The sequence below is a fragment of the Anomalospiza imberbis genome, chromosome 6 (assembly GCF_031753505.1).
Source record: "Anomalospiza imberbis isolate Cuckoo-Finch-1a 21T00152 chromosome 6, ASM3175350v1, whole genome shotgun sequence".
In the NCBI taxonomy this organism is placed as follows: domain Eukaryota; kingdom Metazoa; phylum Chordata; class Aves; order Passeriformes; family Viduidae; genus Anomalospiza; species Anomalospiza imberbis.
This window is the reverse complement of record NC_089686.1, coordinates 14,222,866-14,247,592: the sequence shown is the minus strand read 5'-3', so window position 1 is coordinate 14,247,592 and position 24,727 is coordinate 14,222,866. Positions and strand designations below refer to the sequence as shown.

The 24,727-nt window shown below is 35.8% G+C and overlaps 1 protein-coding gene across 3 annotated transcripts in view; it reads right to left on the bottom strand.

Moving 5' to 3' along the window:
• Positions 1-5,936: 5,936 nt before the first annotated feature.
• ATG2B (autophagy related 2B) overlaps positions 5,937-24,727 on the bottom strand; it is a 46,126-nt gene continuing 27,335 nt past the window's right edge. For 2 of the 3 annotated variants that reach the window (XM_068192482.1, XM_068192483.1), the window contains exons 27-42: positions 24,599-24,675; positions 24,208-24,378; positions 23,598-23,739; positions 22,612-22,814; positions 21,474-21,700; positions 20,729-20,837; positions 18,833-19,027; positions 18,205-18,306; positions 16,514-16,592; positions 15,401-15,605; positions 14,405-14,474; positions 13,367-13,449; positions 12,752-12,873; positions 12,412-12,566; positions 11,221-11,370; positions 5,937-10,429 (exon numbers count right to left, since the gene is read on the bottom strand). In XM_068192482.1, coding sequence (XP_068048583.1) covers positions 10,199-10,429; positions 11,221-11,370; positions 12,412-12,566; positions 12,752-12,873; positions 13,367-13,449; positions 14,405-14,474; positions 15,401-15,605; positions 16,514-16,592; positions 18,205-18,306; positions 18,833-19,027; positions 20,729-20,837; positions 21,474-21,700; positions 22,612-22,814; positions 23,598-23,739; positions 24,208-24,378; positions 24,599-24,675 — 2,321 coding nt within the window. In that variant the 3' untranslated portion in view covers positions 5,937-10,198. The remainder of the gene's footprint in view (positions 10,430-11,220; positions 11,371-12,411; positions 12,567-12,751; positions 12,874-13,366; positions 13,450-14,404; positions 14,475-15,400; positions 15,606-16,513; positions 16,593-18,204; positions 18,307-18,832; positions 19,028-20,728; positions 20,838-21,473; positions 21,701-22,611; positions 22,815-23,597; positions 23,740-24,207; positions 24,379-24,598; positions 24,676-24,727) is intronic. The other variant, XM_068192484.1, reaches the window with a different exon arrangement.

Genomic DNA, 24,727 nt, shown 5'->3' with positions numbered 1-24,727 from the left:
CTAAATGAAATGCATTAAAAAAAATACAGTACAATGTCACAGGAATTACATAGATATAACTTGTTCTTCTTCCCAGGTAAAATTATGGATCCTGCCTCTTTCTTAGAGATTATATTTTTCTGGAAACAACTATTTTATCATCAATTCAAGGTATTTCTATGCATCATTATTAACATGTTAGTGCAAATTACAGATGTGGACAATAACATTTATTTCTAGTAGAACAGCATCTCAACAAAAACATCACATTTGTAAAACAACCCCCATTTCCTCATTTGCTAGGTAAAAGTGAACTGCAGCATCTTTTTAAATTAAGAACTGAAAACTATCCAGAGAAAGCACAAACTTACTGTAATATTGTCCTTTCAGAGTAGAAACTTCAGTGCAGAACTCAACTCTGACATCAAGGCCACAAAACAAGGTGGTTTTTTGACTAGACCAAAAGCTGGTAAACAGGAGAAATATTTTTCCCATATTTCCTCATATTTCTCCTGCTCACCATCTTCCCCCTTTGACTGAGTGTCCTCTGGTGGAAAATATATTTACCAAGGGAAACCATGTCCTGAACTGTCCAAATGACACACAAGCTTTTTAGCAGCACCACACCATGTGAGTTTGAGTCAGGCCACTAAACTTCATCATGATGATGTGTCCCATTATTGGAGAGAGCAACATCTCCCAAAGTTAATGTGGCACTGCACCATCATGATTCAAGTTATTTGACTGTAATAGAATTTTCAGTTTTCAAATAGTCTTAGTGCAGTTTTCAGAGTCTCTTCATTCTCAACAATGCATTTAACTATTTTTAGCATTGCAATGCAAAGCAATTATCACTGTTCCTGGAGAGGCCATGTAGATATATACATATTTTCTAAATAAGCCTTTAGTCATTTTCTCTGTTGAAAGAGAAGCTAATTTATTGTCAGTAATTAATGCAGCTTTGGTTATATTAAGATACATCACTTAGTTGGGAATGGCTTGGAAGACAGCACTACTTAATTTGCTGTGACTTTCCCTGGTCTCTGTGAATGACTATGACTAAGACACTTAATTTTGTTCTGTAGCAGCCACTTCCTTGTTAGCATTTTCTGTCACTATGATCAGTTTCTTCTGAAGTCATAATCTCAGCATTTCATTATGAACAACTAAAAACTTCCCCTTTGAAAATGAGAAAATTTGGGGAAATTATTGATAAGCTTTATAAAATATTTCCTTTGTCATTGCATAAACTGCAATGTCTAATGTTCTTTCACACATATCTTAAATTCCTGGAATATTATTATCATTATCACAATTATAATCCATAGAAGGATGTAAATTTTCCCAGCTAGAGGTACATATAATACACCTAAAATTGAACATAGGATCAACCATAGATCTCAGTGGTAAGTATCCACTCAGGACTTTGTGTCCTGAGTGACTAGAGCTCATGTGTTGTCCTCTACACAAGTAGTTTCTGTCTCACAATAGATATACGGGAGGAAGTTTGATTTAGAAAAGACAACATTATTTGCCGATTTTTATGTAAACAAAAACTATTCTGAAGATACATTTCCCTTTTTTTTTTTTTTTTTTTTTGCACCATAGAGACAGCTGTTGTTTATGGAAACACTCTGTAGACAAATTCAGGATTTTTACATGTTGGAGGAATGTAAATTCTTGCTGCTTGGAACCTAACACAATGGACTTGGTCTTAAACAGAAAAGCGACGGGAAGAAGGAAACAGCTTTCAGCACAGCAGACTCAGTCATGTGGAAGTCACCCTGGAGACTAACCAAACTGTCAAAAAGCTCCCAGTTCTTTGCCTTACTCTAAGCAGGTCCTTCAGTTTTCAAGCAGTAAAGAATTTGAAAGAGTCTTCTCTTTCAGTTCTCTTCAAGTTCTCACTTTAGCCTTGCTAAAAATAGGTAGGGACAGAGTTTCAGTTTTTCAGTTTTGCTATGGGTTTCTAAAAGATTTTTCAGCAGCTGAGAATACAGGAGGAGGTAGGAGGAGCCTGAAACCTGCCTCCATGGACATTGGTGTAAAATCAGAGTCCCAGCATCACATTTATTTACTTGTGCAATGCAAAATCAAGACAGATTTGTATATTTTTTTTTTAAATAAGAATAGGACAAAAACAATTTGGATTTTGTAGTAAAAACAAGATGTACTGGGAAGCTGGTTTTGCTTAGCATTCTCTGACAGTTAAGATTTTCCCTAGAAAACACACCACAAATTGGCTAAAACAGAAACGCCTTGGGAAAAGGGGGTGATATCAGTATGTTACAGAGAGGAAGGAGAGAGCTGTGTGCCTGTCACTCCCTGCACCTAATGGCCCTGCATAGCACTCAGGATAGGTTCCCTAAAATACAGGGGAAGCTCAGAAAAGCTCTGTTCTACCATTAGGAACAGACACTGATTGTGCTTTGGAAACAAACACCTCTGTCCTTCCCCAGGATGGCTGGATGCTTACACCCAGCTTCCTCCTCAGATAGCAGGCTCTGTTCAGGCAGCTGAACTCACCTCACTCCATCTCTACATTAACTTTGCTGCAGAGATGAGTTTTGCAAAAGCAACAAGTATCAAGAGCTGTTATTCAGCAATACAAAAAGGACTCCAGTGAATGCGTTTGTAGATCTACTCCTAGAATGTGTAGTGAGAAAAAAAAATAAACCCCAAACATTTTTCAGATATTCAGTGTTACTCTGAAAAATCTATTGTCTCTTTATCCTGTCCGCATGGCAAGCTTGAATTCAAGTGACTGCCCCTGGAGTAGCTGGATTGACCAAGAAATTCAAAGACAAGAGCACTTACCAGCAAATCTCAAGGGAAGCAGAAATAACAACATTGCTCAACTTTATTCATCAACCTTCCTTGTTTTTTCTGCATCTTCACAAATATCTGTTAAAACTATTCTTGGGGCTTCACGCTTAATAGGAAGCAGCATCAGTAAAAATTCAGGTCGAGGACAACAAGGCAAGATGGTTATGATGAAAATTGCATCTGAAAACCTTCTCTCTTAATGTCAGTGTGGATCTTCGCATTAAATTATACGAGAGGCTCAGGGCAACGATGTAGAGGCATTAATGGTTAATGTAGTGGGACATGCTCCCTTGTAATTGCCTCCTGTCATTGCTGCAGTGCCTGTGAGATATTGTGAAGAGACAGAGCCCAGTTTACAATCTCACGTCAATGGATCTTCTCAAACTCAGTGGTAATTTTTCTTTTTGAATGAATTGTCAAACTCCCTTGTATTAACAAGTTTACCTGGAGGGGCATCACCTCTGGTTAGGAAAAGAATAAAGGGCCTTCTTGCCAAAAAGTTATTAACTCTTAGGAAAGAACAGTAGCAAAACCAAAAAGCCATGACCTGGGACAGTACTCTTGGCTGATGTAAAGAGGATTCGGCTATCGAGTAAAAGAGTTTTCCTCTAACGGAATTTATATAATTGCTCCCCTTCATTTACATTTGTTGCATTTGGCCTGTCAGCTGTTCTGAGGAAAGTAAGCACTCAGAGACAGAAAGGACACGGAAAAGAAGAAAAGGAGCAAACACTATTACAACAAAGTAATGGAAAGGCCAGGAGAAAATGGAACTTGAGCAACAATGGAAGCCTCATGTCTAAAATAAAGACATATTTAAAAATAAAATAAATACTTTTAGGGTTCTAAAAGACAGTTCTAGCACTGAGTACACAGAGACAAGTCATAAAGAAGGTGCAGCATTTTATTTTATCGAATAATTCCAGGAAACATTTCAGATCTGTTAAATATTACTAAAGAGATAAATGATACCGGGAATTATAACTTTAAAACTGATATTGATATAAATAATCTGCTTATAAAACTGAGCACTACTTTTGCCATCCTCTCATGGCATACTCTGCTTTTCTATCACTTTTCCATCCACAGTACCAAATGTTATGCACATGTCTCCATTGATCACTGCAGGTCTCTGTGCTATCTTTCCATCAGCTGCAGTGAATACAGATCTGTACAACACTCAGCATAGCAAAGATAAACCCACACTGTGGTCTTATCAGCACTCTCAGAGCATACCCTGTGCCATTTCACCTTCTGGGGTTCAGCACCAAAGATAAACCCATACTGTGGTCTTATCAGCACTCTCAGAGCATACCCTGTGCCATTTCACCTTCTGGGGTTCAGCACCAAAGATAAACCCATTTTGTGGTCTTATCAGCACTCTCAGAGCATACCCTGTGCCATTTCACCTTCTGGGGTTCAGCACCATGCCTGCACCTGCCATTTGGCCAGGGACTGCCAGTGTTGCAATGACTGGCAGTTCTGCCAGTGCAGAACTGGCAAACATCCTCAAACTCACAACCTGAAGTCTCCCTGAGACTGTTGTACACACAGTAGGAAGCATTTTCAAACTCATCAGGGAGAAGAAGGAAAAAAAAGAAAGTCATCCTGGGAGATTCATGGAGTTGTTGGAGCCACCAACAAATCTTTAGTACCAAACAACAACCAAGTGTTGAAAACTAAAGGTGCAAGTTAAAGGTTTCAATGGAAACAGCTCCTACTTATTTTAGTTTTGTGCTCATGAGCTACAGTGGACCAAGCTCCATCTTACTGAGTTCTGTGCCGTATCTCTAATTCTGAAGTAACCTTCCTCCTGCTCTAATGGTTTCACATCTCTTTTCCTCCTTGGAGGCTTCCTTCCTCAATCTTCAACCTGCAAGAGCCAAATTTAACTCGTGCTCTTAACAAAGAAAGAAATCAACAAATGAGCAAGTAATTAGAAACACAAACAAAAGCCTGAAAACAGAACTACACTACAGATATCTCTCAAATCCTCATGACAAACACCTAAAAAGCTTGAACTGTTAACTTGCCTGTAGGGCCATGAATATTCACTGCTGCCCTTCACTAAATTCTGAATCACTCTGCTTCAGGATGAAATAGCACTGAAACCTCAATTATCTGTCACAAAAAGACAGCTTTATTACTTTTATAATCTCTGTTAATAGAGATGGTTTAAGATACTATTTCCTAGAAATAGAAATTGGCAGAAAATACCTTACTATTTAATGTCGCATTTCAAATGTTGCTAACAAAATTCACTAATGGGAAAATAAAAGAACACTTGAGCCTGGGTCATCCTCAGCTAGGAATAGAGATCAAGGATACCAGCTCATGTTGCTCTGGGTTGGTATGACTTCCCTGTGGCTTTCCATAAATTCTCAGGTAGTTGGAGTGTCGTAAGTCCCCTAGTATTGCAAAGAGATAAAGAACTCAGATACTTTCCTTTAATCCACCATGAGGTCTTATTAAACAAAAAAGGGTTGGGGGAAGAGAAGCCACACAGGGTGGGAGTCAGCTCCCCTCTTAAATGGAGGGTCGCTGTTTGCCAGAATAGTGATCCAGCCTTATACAGCAACACCCCTCACCCCCCAAATCATAACATCATTACAAAACACTGCAGAAAATTGTTTCCACCTCTCACACTATTCAGGGATCTGGCACTGGCACCAGAATTCAATATTGCCCTGTACTCAGAATTCTAAGATCTCTTTTCAGATGCTTGTAACTAAACACACATGAAGTGGGCATGAAAGAAGAATCCTGAAGGGAATTAATTATTTTGCACTCTTCACAAGGTTTGGAAGGTTATGATGCTTTAAAAGCCTCCATTAAATGCAAAGATAAAAAATACATTCTTAATAATTAAATGCAGCAACAGGCCTATGGGGGAAAAATCTGATCATTCAGGTAAAGAGATCTTTGTTGATGTACAACAGAAGTGGTTTCAGGTTATATGAGTCAGCTTAATTAATTTCCCACTTTTTGTCCTCTGTGTAATTTTAGAACTTTCCCTTTTTGAGTCAGTGAAACTTTTTTTTTAGGTACAACACTTAGCTTTAACAGTTAATTCTGGTACTTTGAGAGACTGTTTTCTGTGTCAGTTATATTCACAGGTAGAGAAAACCAACTCAAGGAACAAATTAAGATATTTATTTTTGCATTGTTACAAATTTGGGGGGGGGGGATTTTCCATTAAATGTATTTAACAGACAACCTATTTGCACTCAGGCCTTTCAGCATTTTAATACGCTAAAATATATACTTTTGGTGCCATACAAATTATGGTTAAAAATAATTCTCAAGGACATACTGAGGGGACAAGAACGTTATGCAAAATAACTCAAGTTGAAATAGTCAATTCCCTTCAACAGTGGTTTCTATTTCATGAGATTATATTCTTTACACTAGCAAACTATATACAAACAATACCACAAAACTACCATAAGTGCAAAAATGTAAAAAATATACACAAACATATACACAAATTGCCATGTTTCTGTCTGAGCTACCTTACAGTTAAGAAATCCAGTACAAATGCATGATTTGTATTTATGTATTTGACTTGTAAGTATCTAATATTTAATTGTAAACAAGATTCAGCATGTAGAGCAACTTAAAACAGTTGTCGGAAGCTTAAATCATGAGGCCTGGAGACTGAAGAACTGTGCACACTAGGATCCAAACTGACATACATACCCACACATTTTCTGACTTATCCTGCAGGGACATTTAGGGTACTTAAAAGATTTGGATGTATTTAACTACTCTAAACAAATTCTTGGATTTCATTGTTTTACAAAATGCATACATTTCAATGTTCAAAGGAAAATCAGTATCACATTTGCAGGTGTAGGTTTTCATGTTTGGTAAGAGTGTCTTGTTCATAACCATTGAATAGCTTTTTGGTTTATTAAGAAACCTTTCCTGGCAACTCAATTCAGGATCAGTAAATGAAAGCAAGCAATGGATGTTCACAATCAACCACTTAGGGAGCAAATAGAAGCAGACACGTGCCTTAAGCACAGATGAACTCACGGGGGATTATCCAGTGAGTCACTGACAATGCTGTTCATTAGGCAAGCACACATAGGGTACACCGCACTGCTAAAAACCTGCAGGATTTAGAAGAGATAGTGGAAAGAAAGCAGAAGCTGCCTTTGCATCCATGTGATGATTTGCTGCTCTCAGTCACTGCTAAGATTCTTAGCAAGAATGGTTTGTTTGTTTTACAAAAGATACTGTCTGTTTTTCAGGTGCTCCCAGGCCATTCATCAATGTATTATTTGAAACACCTGGATATTTAATAAAACCCAGGATGACAGTTCTATTAGGATGGTGCTGAGCTAAGTAACAGGAAGAGCAGTAGTAGTGTTAGAGTGTTTGGAGAGAATTACAACATTGTCTATGCCAGTTTAAAGCCTCTACAAATAAGAAAACTGCCCATACCTATAGCAACTGATTTCAGTGGAAAATTCAAGTACAAGAATATTTTTTACAATCTCCTTGTGCTAATGGAAAATACAGTAATGTTATCCATAAGCTTCCATTTCCAGGGAATACGCCCAGAGTCAAATCTCATTTTGTGTATTTTTTTAAGTGCTTGAAAACTTACAGTATTGAGCAGAGCATTTGATGAATCCCTTCTCATACATGATACTTTTTGATTTAAAACACAAGCCGAGCCCTACAAGACACATTCTGCAAACTAGTCTTAATGTAAAGACTAGTTTGATAAGTTTTGTGGGGTTTTTTTAGTTTTTTAAACATTTCAAACACTGCAACAATGCAGAACATACACCCAAAAATTAGAAAACCATTTCCAAAATAAAATGTTGAAAAAAAATTTAAGATCAATTTCACTGAAAAGCCTCAATAAAGTGCAAGCAGCAAATGAGAGGGTTTACATAGTGAAAAGTGAAGTTTAATAAATTTGTACAATCTGTATTGTTGACAATGAGAGACACGCTATAAAAATGTTTTACCTTGACATCATGCCCTCATATAAAAATATATTCTAATTACCTTGCAATACAATTAGATCTTGACAGAATTGAAAAAGAAAAGAACACTGAAATGCCACTTCTTTTCAGCAGTGTCTGAAAGGCAGAAAATATGTAGTTTTATGCTATGCAGTGTTATTTTAATTAAGTGGATGAAGTGGATTAGCTATTTACTAGTACTAGCTAATTACTAGTATACTAATTCCCAATGAAAAAGGTGCATTGCTACTTACTTGCATTGATTCACCAGCACTTCTTGAGAAGGCATTCAGGAGGTGCCACATTGCAAACATGGAACTCATTCCTGTGCAAAATGCTCATGCTTTGAGCTCTCACTAAAGCAGAGCTCTCTAATTACTGAACAGAAGTATGCACTACAGCAAGTATTTTTTCATCAGAAAATATTTTAGATTATTAAATCTGCAGGTATTTTTCCTCTCAAAAGCATCTCCTCCTGCTTGCAGCAAGTCATTTAGTTGAAATAACCAGGTCTTCAAAGTGTACCACAACTTCAATGATTCCAGTGAATTGAAACACAACTTCATAATATCACCTCTCACCCTATGTAGGAATTTCTTTTCACCTGGAGCTTTGTTTTATGAAAAATAAAGCAGACTGCAGAAGTCTTCCCAACAGAGGGGACATTTTCAAATCATTTACTGTCCAGCCAGATTCTTTGGTGTTCAGGAATACCTAGTACAGTATCAGTGTGAACAAGCAGCAATATTTTTTTTTTCCTTCATATACTCCTGCTTGTCCCTTAAGGCCCATCAGCAAACTTTCTGCTAGAGGCAGGGTAATTGAAAAAACTGAAAATACTTCCTCATCACCCTTTGAGACTGAAGTCTGATCAACAGCATCTGATGTCCCCCTTTCAGTGGGGATTTTCCACATGGCATATGGGCAGGATTTCTACTTATGACTAGCACAGAACTATGGCAAACTTACATATTGGCTAGTCATTTAAAGTTTAATCTACTGAAATTCAAAATGAGTATTTTTCTAGTCAAAAGAATCTTTTTATTCTCCAGTTTTTGTTAATACAAGACAAAAAAAAATGAGTTCATTATTGCACATCTATCGCCAAGACTTTCAACTGCCCCAAAATGGTGCAATGTCAGGTGCTTAGTAAAACTCTGCAGAGATGCATGTCACCTACTAAACGGTAAATAATGTCAGTACCAACTTGGATTTTTGAAGTTTTGCTGTCTTTTTTTTTTTTTTTTTTTTTAAAAAGACCTCTCACCCATTCCCAGTTTCAATTAAAGGACCCCAAATACTCACTATCAAATAACTGATGACATACAATCTCAATTAAGAATATCTTGTGAGAGCAGCAACTTTGCAACAATATGAACTTTAAATAAAAGCAAATTACTAAAATAAAGCCTGTATAGCCTTCTAACTATGACATTATAATTTGTTTTTACTTATAATTTTTCATTCTTACAAAGAACTGTTGGTGATAACTAGAATTAACTGTTTTCCTGAAGAATAGGTATTTTTAGCATTGTAATTAGTGTAAGAGTAGACAAAAAAAGTTTTTACATATAATGAGTTTAAATAAATTTAAGACACTTTTCTGTAGGATCATCATCAAATGATGCTCTTTTCAATAATTTGTGTAAGCTTCTAAACCACATAAAGGATAATGCACATTACATTTTATTCACACTATAAAAAAAGCACAATATACAGGCCATATCCTTTAAAGTGCAACACAACAGAACATTTCTGCAACATTCAGGTTCTTCAAAAACCCACAAAAGTAGGTATTTAATATTTAGGAACAAATTCTGTTCGTAGGTGTATTGACACTGAATCTAAACTCTGAATGGTTATCAAGCTTGTCCTTGCTGTAAGTGCCACGCTAAAAGCAATGTTTATGACCCTTAAACAGTTTTATCTTATCTGCTTCCATATTAGACAGCCTCATGTCTCATGTCCATAATGAAAGCTTTTATCCTCTAGTCAGTGAAGAGCATCTGCAGAGCCCTTTAGAGAAGGCAGTTCTTTGACCTATGCTCAGAAAACCTCTTTAAAAACCACTTAGCTTCACCATACAGGCTACTGCTTCAGATGTCAAATCTACCAAGAAAAATATGGTAAATGGAACAGAGCAAACATGTCTCTGAGTTGGCAGCGCATGCTTCACTATGTTTGGCACTATCTACCAAATGTATTGGTAGCTGACAGTATAAGCACGTACCAATTTGCTTTTCACTTCATAAATATTTTTGGTTGGATGTTTTGCTAGAAACAGTTGGAAAACCTCATTTGCTCCTGAGATGAGCATGACAAAACAAAGTGAGCTCCAACTAAAGCTGCCAACAGGACATTCTTCTGCATTTCCAGCCTTGCTACCTGCCTGCTGAGCCAGATTTACAATCTCAATCCTCCCCAAGGCGCCACTTCTGAGATTCTTCCTGACGCACATCTGGCCTGATCTGGTTTCTCATTCCACCCAGAACATTTGAGGTCGCCTCTGTTGCAACAATGAAAGGCTTCACCACAGTTGGTGGGATTTGGCGGAGGACTCCTCCCACTGCTCCAGTGACTCCTCTGTTCTCATGCTCACGAGCAGCAGTCTCATAGATGGTTTGAGCTGTGTCCGTAATCCCCTTTAAGAAAATAAAGGAAATCAATTACACTAAAAAAGAAAAAGCAAACTCTCCCAGATTTAAAGGAAATTTTAAACTGCTCAGCATTTTTCTTCTTGGTGTTATAACTGTAGTAAAACAATACTGATATAAATATGATTGAGTTCTTCTAATGAGGCTTAAAATAACACTCCTATGGACTTAGAGATGTAAATATTTCATTTCATATGGTGGCACATCTTGTCCATAAGGGAAGAAGCTTTGGGGTACTGTGAACTACTGAAAAAATGACAAAATTCTCTGGAAACTCAGCTGACACCTTACTTCACAGACACTACATAAGGTGCAACTAACAAAGTATAATACGTAGTATAATAAAAACAGGTCAGCATTCTAATTTATAATACACTGTCATAGTAGAGAAAGGTTTCACTTTTTTAAAATCCTGCATTATGTTTAAACTCTACCTCCCTCAGAACTTACAGTAACTGCAAAGGCAGTTGAGCAGAAAGGGAAGGGAAGGTTGGATGACACAGCACAGAAAATCAAGTTTACATGGCTCAGAATAATTGTAAACCATCCCAACCACAGAGCACTCAAGTCCTATTCACATTCATCTGCCTGACATCGTCGGTTTTTCCTTTTTCCATTCAAGATTTCTGTTGGTTTAAGATAATTGATGAAGACAGTTTTGTTCAAAGCCGAAATCTCCTTCTCCATTTGGTTAGCCTAAACTATCATCTATTATTTTATAATGAGATTTTAGGAAATGATTCTTAACTTTGGTTCCCAACAATTGCTTCTGCACTCACCTCTTTCACAACACTGTACGCCTTGGCTACACCCTCCCGCAGGTCGACCGGCTGAGGAGCCAGGCGATGGCGAGGGAACCGTTTGATCTTTTTTGCTTCAATGAAGGTAGGCCCTGGTGATACCATGTCATAAGCAGTTTCTGCAGCTGCCTGCACATCAGGAGCAAATGTAAACCATGTGTTATAGCACCTGATCACAAATTTTAACTACTAATAGGGTGATGTCATTGAAATAAAAGAATTCTTATTCCACAAATAATATACATTTGCATCAGATTGCAGTTTTGTGAACAGTTTCTGGAATGTGCAGCTCTAACTATACATTAACTCCATAATGATAGAATGAACGTTGTAGGTTTGAGTGGCTCCCTAACTGACTCCTGAGCCACTGTTGGGTGGCTCCTAACAGCTCCTACCTGTTGTCTCTTCAAAGGCATCCTCTAAACTGCATAAAATGCTCAAGATAGAAACTGAACGTTTGATCAATGGTATTTCTTACAAACACACATATAATCCCACTTGTGATTAATAGCACTGGTTTTCTGACTACATATGTTCAAGCTAAGGAACATATATTATTTTTGCAAGATTAGGTAGTAAAAATGTATTTTCATTGTATTTTTACATTTTTTATATTAATAAACATAAATTTATCAACACTTTAATCCAAGATTCCCTTAGTTTTAAATCCAGGAAGCTTTATAGACTTTCTGTAGATCTACAGAAATAGTACTGATTTGGGGTTTTGTTTTTTTTTTTTTTTTTTTTTTTTTAAATAAGCACAGAGAAGTTGACGTTTTATAAAAAGGTAAGAATCGACTACTGGATAACACACATGCATGAAGAACTCATCTTTCTCAGCATCAGTGATTTTTTTAGTGAAGCTTAACATTTTCATATTAAACTGCACATTGTAATGCATTAAAGACATTACGGAACAAGCAGCAGCTTGGGTGTTCAGCAGTATTTTAAAACAATTTTCTAACCATTGCATTTGATGCCATAGTTCTCACCTCACGGACTGCGGCAAACTTTGCCCAGTCTCTGCTCTCCTATTTACACAGCTCCTTTTCTTTTTTAATAGATGCTCCCTACCTTAAATCTAGAGCATTAAGACATTAGCTTAATACAGAGCACCTTCTTAGCCACACCTTTCATTTTGCATCTAACTTCAGGAGTAATAGACTCTACCTGTATAGTCTGAACCATTCTGTTTGTTAGCTCCAGTGCTGCCATTGCAGTGGAAGTACCAAAAGAAGCTGCTCCTCTTTGAAAGCCTCTGACAATACGACCGTCCTTGCGGTACTGCTCTATTGGCAACCACACCAGGTCTTTCAGACCTTGCACTGAAAACGAAGACACAACAACAAAGTCAGACAGTTCTCTTAGATAAGCAGAATGCCTTGAAGGGAAGTGAAAACAGGAGTCAACATGGTTTGTGTTGGTTTTTCGAGAGGGGAGAGGTGTTGTTTGGTTTTTAAAGAAACAAACACATTCATATGTAACTGAACAGAATTAGGAATTAACTTACCTAATTGCACAAGCGAATGCATAGGCCCTACTCCTCCCAAAATTCCTGGTAGCTGGTTTTTCTTTATATCATTAAGCCATTCACTGATGGCATAGGAGAACAACTTATCCACACCTAATAAACTAAAGTAAATACAATTATTAGTTTTTTTAAACAAACAATTCCTAATAAGATAAATGCATTCAATATTCACTAATGTAAAAATGTCATTTAAACAGAAGAAAAGCTTCTTCAAATGTCTTTTGTTGCTGTTGGCTGAGCCAAGTATTTCAATTGTATATGCTTCATAAAACAAAACTATATATAATCACATCCAGTGATTATACATGTGTGTGTATATATATGTACAAAACTATATGTAAAATCACATCCAGCTCCATAGGAAGTGAACATGAAACTAAAATGAAAAGTTTATAATCAAGAATAGCAGATATATTAAATTATGTTCTGAGTTAGAAGTTCTTGAATTATATACATTGGAAAAAAATCTATAATCAAGAAATATTTGTAAAGTCAAAAAGCATTCTGGATTTTAGAAGGGCATCTTAAGATAAAATTTGCTTTGCATTTGCAAATTTGCAATAGCAGTGTTAATCTACATTTTGAGAAACTTACCCGTGTCTATAACAAAGCCTCTTCAGCTTTAATTCTGAGCAGTTCAACTGAGCAAGCCCAATAAGAATCCCAGCTAATGTTCCCTGTAAGTGAAATATTTTGTTATCACATACATTTACTTAACCCACACAACCTGTGAGAAATTATTTCATTACTTCAACTCTTACTTACAAATATTCCGTCTAAACATTCTCTCCCAGTCTCCCAAATGCAACTCAATACAGTGCTACGAATCATGTTACATGGAAACTTACAAAAAAGGAAACTTGGCTTAATCTGCTACTCAAAGAAAAACACCTGGATACAAGAGGGCTTCTTCAGAAATAATAAGCTATAATAAATTATGCAAACATAGTTCTGGCTTTAGTGTGTTCCAGGCATTCTAAAGCTACCATATTTCATGTTTCATTTCTGATATCTGGGCAAATTCAAGAAGTTGCTGCTTTCCATATTTTCTTACTGATTTGCTATGAAAAAGTATAAGTCTTGTTGTGCAAATAATTTAGAAGTCGACATAAAAAAATCCTCAGTGTGATAAAGAATGCATTATTTTAACAAGAACCATGGGCATTTTTTTCTTCTTTAATAGATTCTGCCATTGCCACTGGGGCCCATATGTTACTAGACTGCATGGAAAGGAAACAAGGAGAACAAACAATAATATTTTGTTCTGGCATCAATGAGGAAAAAATAAAATACACCAATTCTGGCATCAGACAGTGGTATCATACTTTGAGGGGCACTGCAGCTATACACTATGATTTCAAGCCAATCATGGAGCTCATAAATGTGACACTCAAGTTCTATCCTGGATTAATCATATTGGGAGATCCACTCCTAGTTTTACAATGAAGAGTGAAACAAGGTTAAAGCTTTACTAAAACTAAGGGGGGAAAAATGTGTTTTATATTTGTCATGATCGCATCATTTATGAGTAGTGAGCATAAAAATATACCCCCATTCATGGGGAGCAGGGAGGGGAAAGCAAAACAAACAACATCAAATTTTTGTTCTATAGCATCAGCATTATACACAAACCTGATCCATTGATACATGCTTGCCATGGTAATCAAGCCGTATTGGAACTTCTGATGTAAAGCGAAATTCTCTGGGACATACAAAGGAAATATTATAGTGAGAAACATCAGAAGGATAATTTCATTTCCTTTTCAAATGAAACTCATCGCTTCCCATTCTCCTGGAATAGGATATCACCCTTTTCTGTAAACCATAAATCCTTCTGTTACTGAGTTAGTACTTCAGAATAAATGTACAAACTGAAATGGCGAATTCAGCTTTTCTTGGTTTATTTACATGTATTTCAAGCTAGCATTTGTAATAAATCTAAAAGTCCTGCAAATGTGCTACTAATCCTGCAAGTGAGTATGTTAAAAAAAGAAAAACAAGAAAATACCCACAAAATGATGATTTTGTGGGCAAAATTTAGTCCTGCAAGTGGAACTTGATAAAAAATTCTGTTGGTAATGTATGTGGTGAAAGAGAACCACAGCTATGCTATTACAAGTTGCTATTACAACTCTGCACTGCTTACCACAGCACACATCTGTTGTTAGAGGCACTTATGATCTGAAGGCACATGAAAAGCCTTCTGTGTAACAAACTACAATTTTCACAGTCACTTCCCAGTGAAGTGACTACTTTAGAGTTTCTCTTCTGATAGCTTAATTTCATACCTCTTCCATTGTATCCTTATATCCTCTTCCTTTATATACTCTCATCTTTGATTATACTAGATAATTTATAGTTAGACATGAGAGTACAAACACTGCTCTTTTTATGCATTTGTAAAACATCTAACTACTGGTTCTCTATGGGGCAGAGATTTCATTTTTACTTCCTTGTGCACAGTAGTGTGCAAAAGTTCACAGAAATCACTGGTGACCTTCCAGTGATAAAAACAAATACATTTGCTTTCTACAAGCAACCAATAAACAAACAAAAAATGCACCTTGCCTGAAGGTCTGAATAGTTTATCACCACACTTTCTTAAAACATTTTGTAAGAAAAGTTTACCTGAAAAATACTGGCTGATCACTGTATGATGTCGTTTCTTGTGAGAAATTGTCATCATCGCCATTAACCACATCCATGGAATCAATGCTGCCATTTTCATTTGCTTGCTTGTGTGATGCAAAAGAAATGACTGGACTTGGTTCCTTAAGGCTGCTGACATGCCTGGGCAAACTACACGTAACTTCAGCACCAGGAGACTTTTTAACTAAGAAAAGAAGTTACACACTTTGAGTAAATATGAGTAAAGTGACTCATATTTTTCACAGTGATTACAGACAGATTGTATTTACACAATTACTGTGTCCTTATTAAATTCTAATGCTTATTAGTAGGGCAATATTTAGATTCTCTCAGTTTTTGACAGAAGCTATTACATGCAGCTGAAGTTGAGGTTAGTGCATCAACATAAATAATGAATCTGGTTTGAATGGCAGTACTGCAGAGTGCTTCTTTACCTATGCATTTCAGCATGACATCTCAACACAAACAGGTAAAGTATAGCTGCTAAGAAATATCCAAATATAATTAATAGTGGAAATCTGCTTTTCAATATATACTGCTTTTGCATCAGATAATGCAATTGATAAGAAGTATTGCTTCAACTGCATATAGACATTAGACATATAGACATTATATACCCCTTGCATAAAGTATTATGTTTGTCTAGTAGCTTGAAGTTGTCTAACATAGAATTCAATTTTATAAATAAGCAGGACAATGTATTAGTTTTAAATATAATAATAATAATAATAATAATAATAATAATAATAATAATAATAATAATAATAACAATAACAATAACAATATGCCAATAGTATATACACAGTCCTCAGTTTTTTCCAGAAGCTCTTATTAAATATGCTCCAATTTTGGTTAAATGTTTTATAGAATTAAGATTCCAGGTGTTGAAGACCTATGTTCATATTTCTAAAATAAAAAGCTTAAATACCAAAGGCTTTTGAGTTCTAAAAAAATCAGTCATTAATGTTAGTGCTCAAACTCCAACACAAGTTTTTATACACAGAAGATTCACGTGTGAATTTATAGACATGTACACAAATTAAAGGAGAAAGAAGCAGCACATTTATGTTAGATTTTTTTTTAGAAATATACCTTCAGGATCTGGAGTAACTAAGAGTTCTACTTCTGTAGAAAGGCTAGTGAAAAAGTCCTTCAGGAAAAACAAGGCATCCTAATGGCAAAAAGTAAAATACAATCAGGTTAAAATAAATACAAAGACCTAATTCTCTAAAAACATTATCTACTATTCCAGATCTATTTCTACACAGATATGAAACAAAACATTTTTTTTTCTTTTTGATCCTTTAACATATGCACAAATCACATAGAAATCTAGGACAGAAACCAGGAAGACCCTCTTAGCCACTGCTCCCTGTTCCATATAACAGGATTTCATTATCTATCTAGCTTGGTCTTAAAAAATTCAAGGTTATTTTCATCATTTCTGCTTTCATTTTGGAGACTGTTTCAGAACCCAGGTGTTTTAATGGCTATGAACTTTTGTCTGATTTGCAGTAGAAGGTATTTAAATATAGTTGATCTTCTTCTCTAGTACTGTCAAAGTCAATCAAATCATTACAAATCAGGGCTCATCACTGCTTCATTAAAAGTCATTAATATCTATGATATTAATGTCTTAATAATATCATAAAGCTATGACATCCCAGCTTTCTTTTCAGACAGATGCATCACACTGGTGCCTTATTCATCCTATCACTGATGACAACTGGACTTTTCTTTTCCATTTTTACTTCCAGCTGGTAAGAATGACAGCTTAAGCAGTAATAATAAGTATTTCTAATGACTGCATGCAACCCTGTGCTTCCAAGAAGCTGTGGTTAATTTCATAGAAGGTGTAAAGGTGAATTTTTTTTATGGTACAAAACATAAGAGACTTTAAAAAGTAACCAAGAAGGAACATATTTCCTCCCTAGATGGCAGTATTTCCAGGCCATTTTTTTACAGACTAAGTTATTGCACACTAGACAGAGCTCAGTTTTACTAAGGGTGAAATGAAAACCTGGTCTCCAATGTGTGTTGAAAGAAAGAAAAGGTATGGAAATCCTAATTATGCTCCAAAAAAACCCAAACCACACGTAGCTCTCTGAAGATGACAAATTAAGGAAGAAATGCCTCAACAAAGAATAATAACTGCACTTCACATTTGCCAGCACAGACATACTCTTACTGATTTAGAAAAACCCCAATATTTCTTGAATATATCAAAAATACCTTGCACAAAGCCCTGCTAAAGAAAGTAAAACAATTTCTGCTCTTCCTGCCTCTGCAGTTGATAGCCAGACAAAGCCTTCAGGTTATAGAAGCATTTCTTCAGTGTCAAGTGCCCTTGACCAACATGTTGTGATCCACTTCAGGATTAATGATTAATCTTATTCAATTAAAAACAATGAAGTCACTTCATGAACAAACAAAACCAGATCACTGAAGCATAAGTAGTTATTTTTTAAAGCTGTGATTCCAAACCCTTTGAGATTATCAGAAGTTCCAGGAGGAAAACTTACTGAGAAAAGTTTTGCCTAAAGATATTCTTAGTTTTTATTTAAAACCATATTGTCTTTGTAATAGCTAGAGCAGAAGGCAAGTTCTAGCATGGCTATAAATGAAACAACAGAGATCCAAAGATTAAATATAAAAAGGTATCATACCAAGAAAAAGTAAAACGTAAAATATGTACAATGGCTAAAAGTATCTGGTTAAAAGAAACCCCAGGTATCATTCAATAAAGAAAAAAGGATTTGTTTTTTTGCACTGTCACAACCAACCTGGTCAATATTGAGGCGAAGTGGCATTAGTGAAACACGTAAACAACATTCCTGTGGGGATCTGCCAGATTCTGGACGGACATGTAAAGCTTTAACTGTTAACTGAAAAAAAACAACAAGATAAATAAAATCACTAAAATTCACAATTATTAAATCTCAGAACACCAGCTAGGAAAAACACTTACTGCCAAATCTTTGTACAAGTATGATTCCACTTAGCAATTACAATATATAATAAAACCTTCCTCTGAATGTTATAAAAAAGTAAAGTTAAAAGAAACCCCCCCAAAAATTACTACATCCTTTATAGAACCAGTAAGACTACTGTATACCATAAAAATACAAATCTGCATGTGAAACTGTGAAAGCTACCAAAGTAGTCCCGCACATGTTTTTTTTTTAACCAACAATCTCAAACCCATTAATACCTGACATGCTGACATTCAAAATGACTTTTGAATTAGTCTTAATATCCACAAAAAGTCAAGCAAATAACTATCAGCAAATTATATTACTTCAATGTTCTACAAGCTCATGTTTCTGCTTCTGCAAGATTAAGAAGTGCATATAGCCCCCACAATGATAATTACCACTGTAATTGTAAGAAATTAACATTTCATAGCTATACCATGTTTGAATGTGCTTTTCTGGGCATCTCCTTACTGCAGTAGAGATAGAGAAATTTATTCATTTGTGATGTAGCTAAGCGATCTCTGATCTCCAGGTCTTGAACAATAAAAACTTGTCGTGACACTGGCTGCTCCAACAGACATGATTCACCTTCTGCACCACCTGGAGGATACACTTCATGCTGGAATTTGACCTTTTAAAAAGGAAAGAAAACCAGCATAATCAACTTCATTAATAAAGAAGTATCCTGTTGTTAAATGGTGTTTAAAAAAAAATCAGGGAAGTATACCACATATAAGAACTTTTAAAGCTATTATTTGAAATTTACAGAAATACAATTAAGATTTCTGAACACTATTCAAGTTTTTACATATCTAGCAGTAGAAATCTTGCAATTTCTAGTTGCATAAATGTTCGTATTTTAGCATGTAAATTCAAGCCAAAAGAAAGAGTACTGACTTTGATAAGGAAATCTTACTGACATAAGATAAAGAATGAATTTCACTTTTTTTAAACATTGACTCAGCTTTTTCCTCAAATCCTGACATCTTTCTTACTTCATGGTGAAGCCTGTACCAGACAATCCTGCAGTTCTTAAATCTTTCACCCTCTAATACCTAAGAAAAACTGTTTCTTCCCTACCAACTGAATTCTCAAGTGGCTTCTTGCAGTCTTGTTTCCTTTTTCTTACTCACTTTACTCCATATAAATCTAATTCAGCATTTTCATTAAATTCTAAGTTATCTTCGTTTGGCCACCCCTTGATGTAGCTCTCCTTTCCAGCTGTGGTGACCTACAAACCATCCCCAAATCCCGCCGCATCCCGGCCGGCAGTGGAACGCTGCTGGGCGCGCACAGCGAGCGGCCCCTGCCAGCCCCACGCTGGGCTCCAAGGCAACACCGTTTGTGACACCTTTTATTCTCCTTCATTTCCGTAAACATTACTACCCAGCCGTGTACCAAGTCAGGGCTCCAAGTAGGGGAAAAAACCTTTCTACCGCTTCAGTGCTAACACCAACTCTCATTAAGTATCTGCAAATTGAGAGATGGCTATCATTCCACATATGAAGTTTTCCAGATGGAATATTAAATGCTTCCCTTTTTCCTCTTGTCATGTTTTTTTTCTAGAAAAGGCTACCCTAAATATCACATATTTCTGGCAAGCTTGAGGTGTTAATGGGATGAATTTTGAGTTCCAGAAATGTACAGAGACTATAAAAAGGCCTTTATTTTTATGTAGTGCCTTTCATGTTTATGGAAATGTTTGAAAATATCTTATTTTAAAAAGATTTTGTTATTGATCCATTTAACATTAAATATGTTTAACTCCTTGCCAATATTATTCACAGCACCAGAAAAAAGCATCTAGTTCCTATGTTAGAGCTAAGCACAGCCTAAAAACAACTGTAAGATACTTATGCCTGAAGGGTGCTAAATATGTTAGGAGAAACCCAGAAACAATACTCTGATATAACCAGATGTTACTTCATATCCAGTTATCAAATCGATACACTGAATATTCTCAAAAGATCTATGTCTTGCTTATTTTGTTAGAACACTTAATTTCATAACAGGGGTACCTATTCAGAATGGAATTGAAGAGAGGAAAACAGAACAGCAGTTGCAAAACTTGGTTATAATAAACAAAAACTTTTAAGAATATTGTAATGGATATCCTCCATCTTTAGAAACAATCTTATTCAGCAAGTAGATACTATGCTAATACTAACAGTTTTTGTTGAACAAATTCTACTTTCATCACCATCAAACTGCTCAGATGTAGACACTGTTGAAAGAAATAGTACTGAACTCCAAAGGAAAAGTGTTATCAAAGGAGTATAACATGTAAAGACAACCACACAGAGTCATGGCTGAAGCTGTTTCTTTTACTCACCTTGCTTAATTGTATTTCCATTAGGAAGTCTGGGTTTCTTCCTCTTCCTCCACATGCTGTATTCCGTCCATGCCTTGTTGGTGTATGAGAAGGAGAACTATGGGGACTTCTGGGGAAATTAAAAGGAAAAATACACTTTAGCAAATTAAAGTTATCTCACTGTTAATCTAAAACTAAATGCACCAGATGTAACTTCTTACTATTTTAATGTATTTCAAAAAATCATCAAAATTATGTTATAGTTAACCAAGTAATTATTTTTGTTCAAGTAACAGACATCTAAGCAGAATGCCAGGTGCATATATCCTACCAAATTAACATTCATTAAACATTTCCTTAGTTTTGGCCGTAACAATTTTATTCTCTAGCTCACATGACATCCTGTAAATCTGACACTTATGCTCATTAAGTCCTGATCTCTTTAGGAAAATTTGACAACCAATATTAGCTAAAATAAAATCCATCCCCTCCACCCCCCTCCAAAAATCAGCAAAATCATCCCCAGCTTGACCAGGTTAAGACACAGGAAAAATACACTCTGATGTGTGGAGCTCAGCTGAGTTAGAATCTAGATGATCTTTCAGATCCCTTCCAATTCAAACCATTCTATGACTGATTCCTTGTGAGAAGGGAGCCAAGAAGCAAGCAAGGGAGACTTGAGATTGAACAATAAGATTGCTCCAAATCTAAAGAAAATAAAGTATTCCTAAATTTTCTAATCCACATAATTAGACCAAACACTTACATGAAACTTTTAGCTGGAGAGGTTGGTGGTGCAGTCCCAAAATCCCTTCCACCATAAAGATGCCAAATAAGGGATATTTCCTTTACAACATAGCGTACCAAAGGAACAGGAAAATGAAGCGGAGCTTTGCTTGTATCTGTTTTTTTTATAGGTTGACTGAAATGATTTTCCTTTATGATAATTGCATCATCAACCATTATTTTTATAACTGGCTCTTCCTCTTTTTCCTAATTAAAAAAAAAACATAGCATTGAAAAGGTGAGATCTGCTTTCTTTATTGAGATGTCTAATTCCTTCCTATAAAAAGGAAAACTTCTGTATTGTCTTCTAAAGCTTATACAACACATGATCTGTTTAGAATTTTTTCTTATTAAGTACAGACAAAAGCATATGAAAAAAGTAGAACCTGCAAAGTAGTTAAAAAGAGCAATAAAAACCAAACCAAAACAAACAACTTCCCCACCCAAACTATAAACAAAACTAAGTACTAGCTGAAAGCCAACAGAAAACCACAGAAGAGCCCAGGCCACCCTATTAGCACTTTTGGAAACAAACAAGCTCAACTGTAACTGGGAAAATGCAGCTTTTAATCAGGGACCCAAGAACTGCTTCTGTCTATTGAGAAGAATACCACCAGACAATATGCAGAGGACAGATATTGGTGTAAAGTGACACACAAGTTTTTGTCTGAGGTTTGGCAAGGATCTTAGGTCCTTCGAAACACTGAGAGCTTAGATTAAGAGAGAAATGAACAAAATATTTGAAGACATGCAAAGCTGCTGTTTTGATAAATGCTGGTTTTTGCTTAACACATTTTTTCCTAACTATGCCGTTATTTTAAGTTGATATGACAATGATTAAATATGACTAAAATGTAGGAAAACTGCCAATACAGTTTAATGTAACACTCAGATGAGAGAACAATTACATAGTGCTGAGATATAGAAAAAAACGTATCTATTTGAAAATACTTGCTCTCATTCCTAACAGTAACAATGCATGAATTCCTTCCAAACAGAAAAGCATCACTAAGCAATCACAGAAATCTATGATATCTTATTTGTTCAGGTTTTACATAAGCTTTTCTCTAATTCAGTTTATATATGGATTTCTTTTAGTAATTTTCAAAGGATCTTACAGCAACAGCAACTTTAGGAGCAAAAAGAATGCAGAAATCATCACTTTCTGCTGGAACATCTCCCATGGCCTCACTTAACAGGTGATGAGTAAATGAAGCGTAAGTGGGACTTGGCTCTTGTGAGACATTTCCACTTTCATCTGGAAACAGGAAGAGATCTGAGCAAGATGGCTCCTGAGTTTGAGATTTGTCATCTAAAACTCCTAAGAGTTGAAGGAGGGTGGAGAAAAAACATGTTTCAGTGGAAAAAGCCTTACAAAATATGAAAATTAAGTAAACTCATGTTTGCTACTTCAATTATATCAAGGAAATTTGCTTATTATATCTTGAATCAATTCCTACTATAAATAATATACAATTCTCAAGTTTCTCATTCTGGTAGTAAGACCACAGCAATCAAAACCTTTCAGTACTACAGTGACTGCTCACCCTCCACTACAGAAAAGAAGACCAGACATCATGGAAATAGTAATGGAAGAGAAATCTACTTGCAGTACAAAATCCTTATCAAATTTAAACTTGAATTACACTCTAGCCATGATACAGTAGCCATAATCTGGTGATAACATCAACTATCTTGTTCTACCTGCTAACTGAAATAATTCTTTATAGCTAAAAAGTTCTTCCTGTGACTTGAAACTGTACCTTCTTCCCAGACCTCCCTCACATACAGAAGAGAGATCTTTGATTCCCCCAACTAACTAATACTCCTACAGAATTTGGGTCTTGCCAGAGTCCCAGAGACAGTTTCCTCCCTGCTGCTTTCAGTACCTCAGTAATGTGTATTTGACTAGAATCACAAAGTACTTCTGCATTACTGTTATTAAAAGCAATAATCTGTTCCATAGTTTGAAGACTTCAGACATCATAAGTACCTGCTCCCATTCTTATTGCAGCATCTCTACATACACAAAACCTTCAATCCCACTTTCTTTCCAGAAAAGTTGTACTTTATATGTAGGGGTATGTATTCAGGGGATTCTCACCATTAGACTCTCGCTTGATGGCAGAAGCAGTCTGCTGAGTCTCAATTTCTTCCATGGCATCACTCATCAAATCCCGTAAAATCTGCTGCTCTGACTCAGCAAGGCCTGGTCCGTGGGAAGATGGCTGGCTAAAGGTCTCTACCTGTAGGAGAGGAACTATACATAGTTACAACTCAAAAACAATAAATGTCAAAAAAGATTTTGCTAGAACAGCATGCTTCACACCTTTAAACTGTGAGAAAAACACCTTAACTTGTTAAATAGTCAAGTGATCTGAAACACCAAGCTGGATGATTCATAAAGTAGGTTAGAACATCATGGTGCAGGGTATTTAGATCAGAGTACCTGGACAGCTCATGTATGTCCTGGAATTTTCTTCTTTAGGTAAGAATAAAGTACAAGAGGTAAACTGCAGAATGTTTTGAAACATTCAGGGACCAAAGCAGAAAAAAATTTCTATTTTAACTCCGAAATATATTTTGAATTAGATACAATTTGTTAATTTCATTGCAGAAAATCTCATATTATTTGTAAACAGAATGGGGATTAAAATTAAAATATATTACCAAGAAGCAGAAAGTTTAATTGCTATCATTTTGCCATTCTATACCTTCATTTTTGGCTTGCTAACTCCACGTTTAACCTCTGTCTTAGCAGGTGGATGTAAATCACCATAACTTGCAATATATTGTATGAGATTCATTAGTGCAGCACATGAATCAGAGCAGGTACGAATATGGATTACATCACTGGAACAGTGCAGCTCAAAACGTGGTTTAGTCTAGAGAGCAACAATGAAAAAAGAAGAATTAAGTTGAAATTATCCTCAAGTTCCATAAAAATGGCATATACACAGTGGGTTTTAAATTATTTTACTTAACTAGTTAAAAAATACAAGTAAACACGAAAAACCTTCTTTGATTTTAAGTAAAATAAAGTAATTTTTCAAATCACAATCACTCATGAAGATTTTATATTTTATTTTGTTATTAAATACTTACTCTTTCTCCCTCAGAATCAGATTTTACTGCTGTAATGGTTAGCTCCAGGAGTCCCATATCCATAACACGAACATAATCTGAAATATGATCATCAAAAAAATTACTAAGAAAATAACAAAACCCTATACA